This window comes from Schistocerca serialis, chromosome 7 (assembly GCF_023864345.2).
Source record: "Schistocerca serialis cubense isolate TAMUIC-IGC-003099 chromosome 7, iqSchSeri2.2, whole genome shotgun sequence".
In the NCBI taxonomy this organism is placed as follows: Eukaryota; Metazoa; Arthropoda; class Insecta; order Orthoptera; family Acrididae; genus Schistocerca; species Schistocerca serialis.
The window spans coordinates 487,518,032-487,524,322 of NC_064644.1; the positions used below are offsets into that span (position 1 = coordinate 487,518,032).

Here is a 6,291-nt window from a genome sequence, read left to right on the forward strand (position 1 = left end):
TGCACACTTTACAGATATCTTTATTTACAGAAACATGGCAACGTTTCTGATGTAGTTTTATAATGAATGATTATAATCGTCTTGTTCCTTGTACGTGAGACCTATTACTTCAGTAGTCTCCCTAATAATTCCTGATGATGACTGTTATAGTCAAAAATTAAAATTTTCCTCAGCGCATCGAAAAGCTCCCCTGCAATTATGTATGAAGCTTTGGAAAATTTAATGTTATTAGAAGAGCATTAGACGTGTTGCTATAAGTTCTTCTTTTCATTGCTTTCCCATAACGACAGATTCAGTATCATATACCCCAGTACTGTACTCTGTAGATAATTTGTTATTAAACAAAAAAAATTCAAATTTACTTTTTACATCACAGCAGAATAAGCACAGACAACATCATTTGTAGTCAGCTACTGAAGAAATTTGAAAAAATTGTGAACTTTAGCAACATTTTCCTGTCGTCATTTATCAGCTATGTGTGTGTTTGAGCTTAGATTTATATGATACTGGGTATTAAACACATTTTTAAGTGCAACGGTGCTTTATTTTTTCCACATGAGTTCAGGGTACAGGGCAGTATAAGCAGCTCCAGGATGGAACCTCAGCTGTCTGGCACCTGTACAGCAGTGGCGACTACCTGCTGTGGGCAGCTCTGCGGGCAGCGCCTGACCTGGCGTGGGGTCTGACTCCGGCTCTGGCCACACCGTGTCGGCTGCCTGCCCTCGCATGTTTGGCGTGGCCAGCACGGGCGTGAGCACCTGTTCAGCAGTAAACATTTTCCAGTGAGACATGCCTACTTTCCTGTCTCAGTAGAAAATTTCACATTATAACATCTACACCTGCTTATGGCTTCTGAAAACACTATGCTTACATTTTATAGGCAAAAAGTATACTAAAGAAGTGGATGAGACTTAGGTGATTAGTATATTATCTTCGATACAATTGGTGCCTTATTCTTCAAGGTATACCCACTTGCACACAATGTGAGTTACTATAATTTTTACACTACGTTGATATGACACATATATTTACGAAGTTGTCGACACAAAAATAGGTTGTAATGTAGGTATTTATTGCAATGTTCACAATAGCATTACACATTTCTCAAACAGTTATGTAAATGTCTGCTATGGGTTTTTAAAAACCAGTTTCAGTGGTTTAAACAGTTCGCTATGCTCCTTATGTGATACTAACTTCATTAAGAGTAGTTTGTATTCTCTCAATCATTGCAAGATACACAGGCCCCCAACATGCAGATATATTGTGCTGTAAGACTTACTGTGCCTGTGTGCTAGAACCACAGATGCTGTAACCTGCTTGTTAAAATGCTTCATGAAAAAAGTTAAACAATATGAAAGATCTGAAGCAAGAGGCCTATATGAATGCTCAATGTGTCACTAAGTAACATCAAAAGATACAATACAGCTCTAACCCTGCTCTAATGAACTTTCAAGTACAATGCAAGATTTCTATCTGTTCTGCCACGAAGAGTAACTTGTAAAATTATGTTAAATTTCTAAGTGCAAAATAAAAATACAAGTCAGTAAATCGCTACCAGAAAAAGATGCACTGCCGATAGCACAAATCAGGACACCTCTCATCTAATTAGAAAACACTTAGACCCTTTCCTGAATAGTTATGATTGTATGTACTACCTCTAGAGCCGCTGTCTACTTTGGTAAGCCTGTTACAGCAATGTGTTATTTGTAGTTTCCTTGTGATACTGTTCCATTTACTTTTGCTATGTTACTTTTATTAGATATAGGAGTATATAACACCAAAAAAACATAAATCCGATTCAATACTCAGTGTGACAATAAGATCTACTTCTCAAAAAACTGTCATCTTATATATTTTTCGTACAGCGGCGTTGAAATCTATTGAAAATATGGTGCCGGCCGCGGTGGCCGTGCGGTTCTAGGCACTTCAGTCCCGAACCGCTACGGTCGCAGGTTCGAATCCTGCCTCGTGAATGGATGTGTGTGATGTCCTTAGGTTAGTTAGGTTTAAGTACTTTTAAGTTCTAGGGGACTGATGACCTCAGATGTTGAGTCCCATAGTACTCAGAGCCATTTGAACCATTTTTTTTTTTGATACTATGGTAATTATCATATCTGTAACCAAGTAACTCGTGTGATCACTGTGCCCTGTGCAAAACAAAACTGTAAGTATGGAACACACTACAGACTACCAAAACAAAGGAATTGTCAGTTATGTAATATTATACTTGAATAGTGTGTTCACTGTATGTCTCAGCAATGAACAATGGTAGCATGCTTGTTAGTTTGTTAATAATGTTGTACTTACTCGGTCAAAATATTACCATTGTTTTATACTGCAGGAGGAGGAAGAGCGTCACATTCTGTGTTGTATGGAAACAGTTGTTTATAATATATGGACTTCTGTTAGCATCATTACCAAGTCAACACTAACTGTTATGGGAATTTGTAGTGCGATTTTAGTACCACTCTGTATAGACGGCTAATACTATGTGGTTTTGGACTCAAAGTATTATACTATTAAGCTAAATGGAAATGAGATATCGTTATAATTCAGTAGATAGCCCGTCAGTGTATCCCAATGTAAATGTGACGCTCCTTATACAGGGTCAACGTTTAGTAAGTATGACAATTTTAAGGAGCTAAGCTATCCACATTAAAAGGATGGGAGATTGAATACAGCAGCATATTTAGCCTACTGAGGAATGTGCTAGTGGTATAATAGTAATATCACCAAAACCTGACGACATGAATCATGAATGCTGCACTTGCGCTGCTTGCGGACGGACACAGTATTAGAGCGCCTGCCTTGGGAAACCAGTAGCGACACAAGGGCTGTTAGGACCATACACAACCTACCCCCTTTAGCTGCCTTTTACCTTTGAGTGCCCGCCTGCTCTCTCCACTTAGACCCTCCTCAACACCGCTGTCGTCGTCGTCGTCGTCTGTTAAGCTGTCTGTCTCGTCGTCATCAGCGTCTCTGTTTTCGGCTATTTCTTCCACCACTTCGTCTCCATCGTCTGCAGCAGCGAGCGGAGAGCAGTACGCTACAAGAAACACGCCAGAGATCAGCAGGACGAGGGCTGCCTTCATGGCTGTAGTGGCTTCTAAGTTGAGGGCCTTGCTACAAGTGCCACAAGCGAGCTCACTAGCCTCCTCTTATATGGCGTGTAGGACACTTATCGCTCATACTGTGCCACGCAAGGGCAGTTACTTAGTGTGTACTTCAAAATACGAGATTAGCCCTGTCGTTGTTCTATCTTAAAGGTAGAAATATCTTGCTGGACATTATATGAAAGCTAGAGGCTCAAGGTACCAAAAGACGAAAACGGAAGTGTAAGAACTACAGCTGATAGATACAGTGCGACTAAGAAAACAATTAGTGTACCTGAAAGTTTGTAGACATGAATTACGAACCTCTTTCCTTTTGTAAGAACAAGGATATAGAATAGTAATCATTCGCTTTTAGAACTAATTTACTGTCGATATACTGTTAATGTACTTCTTGTTCTCATTACTTTGCGCTATCGTTGTCCACATTTAGCTACAATCGTCCAGTGTGTTCTCTGCGTTCACTAATTATTTATATGACAATTCCTTACACCATTTTGCAATAATTTAAAGTATTTTTTTGTTTCATTTGTCATGAGCCATAAGATAGTATCAAGTAACTTATTCACTCATTTAAGAGTTTCTCCAAATTCTCCTTAGTATTAATCATGACATAAAAATAGACTAGTGAACTCCAGCACTGATCTTTGGTGCCCTATGATTACAGCCCATAGTAGGAACTTTTATTCACCTTCCTCTAATTGCTTCTTCGATTGACACAAATAATAGCAGCAGTGATAAGTATTAACCAGGTTTCACATTCATCTAGTACGAGCCGTTTCTTCACCTTTACTACAGCATTATTCAAAATTTATATATATATATTGTGAAACGAAAAGAAAAAATTACGCTTTGTTATACCAGTCGATATTTATCAAAATTTGAGGCAATATTCACTCTATGAAGTGACCTGACACCTTATGAGGTGAGTGTCACCTAAAACTTTGATAAATATCGACTGGTATTACATGATGTAAGTGTTTCTTTAAATAAATAATTAAACTCTCCTCCCACCGTCAACCCAGAACTGTCACCCACCATCAACATCATTATGACTTGTGACTATCATGGACACTAATACATATATTGTGGTAGGAAACAAACAGTCCCTGAGACTAACCTTGAGGAATCTTTTGGCATGCCTGAAAAATGTGCTGTATCAGTATATGAAAGCTCTTGGCTGGCGCCTGGTATCGAAATATTCATCTTTCTATGCCTGCTTTCTGCATGACAGAACAGGAGACCAGGAAGTGCAATCAAGAATCTGTACATTCCTCAAGCCATTTGTGGTGGGAATTGCAATGTGTTGTCTTTCATTCTGATATTGCATTGGGCAACTCAGTCATAAAGGGTATGAATACAACGATAGTCGTTCTCACCACATACTGCTGTAGAATTAATTGTATAACAACCACAGACCAAAATTTCTGCACTCCATTTTTTGCACATCTAAAACATTAAAATGGATAAAAATAATTTACATAATGATTGCTACATTGTTTTATCAACAACTATGTTACACCAAGTAGGGACTGCCTCCAGGAAGTTTCATTCCCTCCCTCTAACCTTTCTTCCAGTGTGATACAAAGTATTTAAGAATTATCAGTAGCCTTCCTAAATGATAAAGTTCCAACAACAGCTTGTTTTACATGTTTCAAATCTTCTTCAGTCCATTTCGTACCCATCTGAATATCAATGGACAGTGACAGTCAGTGATCGATGATGGTTAGCGACTGGCGATGGTCAGTGGACAATGATGGTCAGTAGACAGTGGTGGTCAATAGACAGTGATGGTCAGTGGATAATAATACTCAGTGGACAATAATGTTTAGTGAAGAATGACAGTCATTTTACAGGTTGACAGGTCTTACACTACATCTTTAAAAATTCCTAGTAAACAATTACGCTGTGCAAGTAGCACTTACATGATGCCATTTAATCAATAGTATTAGGTAAATTAATTACAATCTGTGCTAACACTGATACTCACTCTACGTTCGAACAACACCAAACAAGATAACTTACACTACGCTGTTATGAGTGACAGTGTGGGAAACACTCCCTCCTGCCAGAGGTTCCACACCTCACTTGAGCATGGGTGTGCGTGTTGTTCTTGGCCGAAGTTAGTTTAAGTAGTGTGTAAATCTAGGAACCTATGACCTCTGCAGGTTGAAATCTTAGGAATTCACAAACATTTGAATATTTGTGGGCAACACTATTTTCCCCAATATGCAAGTATCTTATCTTTCTTTCTCGACGTCACAACACATGGATGCAGTCATTGTATTTCTGAAATTTTCTAGGATTTTGTGCATTAAATGTTGCTGTTTTGATCTTGTTCACTATGGTTAATTTTCCGTAACATAAAACTTAATGTAGCACATCTCCTACAAGAGCTTGCTCGGGTGGAGACAGTGTGTGGGCACACATGCTTTTGAGATCATGTTTATTGGAAATAAAGGAGGGAAAGAGAAGGCCACACACCTGGAAACTGGTGTAAATAACAAATTCCAGAGGGGAATCCACTCGTCCTGGTTCACATGAGATAAGAAGTTCCAAGATATCCCCTTCTCCCCATTTGCTCACTTAGCTGGCAAATGCAATCACTTACTGTGGTATCATGAACTGATACTACCCTACTGGTATCAAAACTGGAAATGGAATTGAATGTTTCTGTCATAGCTGGTAGCGGTCATGTGAGATCCTGCGGAACCAATGGCGCACATCTACTGAACCGTGACTCTAGTGTCTCTGGACTATGACCGCCCTCTGCCATCGCAATATAGAACGGCTGGCGGTAGCCAGACATCCCACTCGCACTCAGAGCCACTTCACTATCTGATGCTATGCAGATGCCGCCTAGTCGCAGCTCTCACATGATCGTTCACGCTTGTTGACAGCCGGGCGGGGTGGCCGAGCGGTTCTAGGCGCTACAGTTTGGAACCGCCAGACCGCTACGGTCGCAGGTTCGAATCCTGCCTCGGGCATGGATGTGTGTGATGTCCTTAGATTAGTTAGGTTTAAGTAGTTCTAAGTTCTATGGGACTGATGGCCTCAGAAGTTAAGTCCCATAGTGCTCAGAGCCATTTGAACCATTTTTGAACCTTGTTGACATTTAGATCTGGACTCTATTTCCTGCTACAATATTTCAAATGAGACTTCGTTCACTTGGAGAAATTCA

At 39.7% G+C, this 6,291-nt stretch overlaps 1 protein-coding gene across 1 annotated transcript; it reads right to left on the minus strand.

The window, feature by feature from the left end:
• Positions 1 to 560: 560 nt before the first annotated feature.
• On the minus strand, positions 561 to 3,117 carry LOC126412871 (uncharacterized). Its single transcript, XM_050082747.1, has 2 exons — positions 2,879 to 3,117; positions 561 to 758 (listed from the first exon to the last, which is right to left on the minus strand). Exons 1-2 carry the CDS (start codon positions 3,090 to 3,092, stop codon positions 634 to 636), a joined length of 339 nt encoding a protein of 112 aa, XP_049938704.1. The 5' UTR covers positions 3,093 to 3,117; the 3' UTR covers positions 561 to 633.
• Between the last annotated feature and the right edge of the window lie 3,174 nt (positions 3,118 to 6,291).

Excerpts from the sequence above, each read along its gene's own strand:
- LOC126412871 (XM_050082747.1), bottom strand. The coding sequence starts at position 3,092 with ATGAAGGCAGCCCTCGTCCTGCTGATCTCTGGCGTGTTTCTTGTAGCG. Across the intron at positions 759-2,878 it reads GAGCAGGCGGGCACTCAAAG|GTGCTCACGCCCGTGCTGGC; the intron begins GTAAAAGGCAGC and ends ACTGCTGAACAG.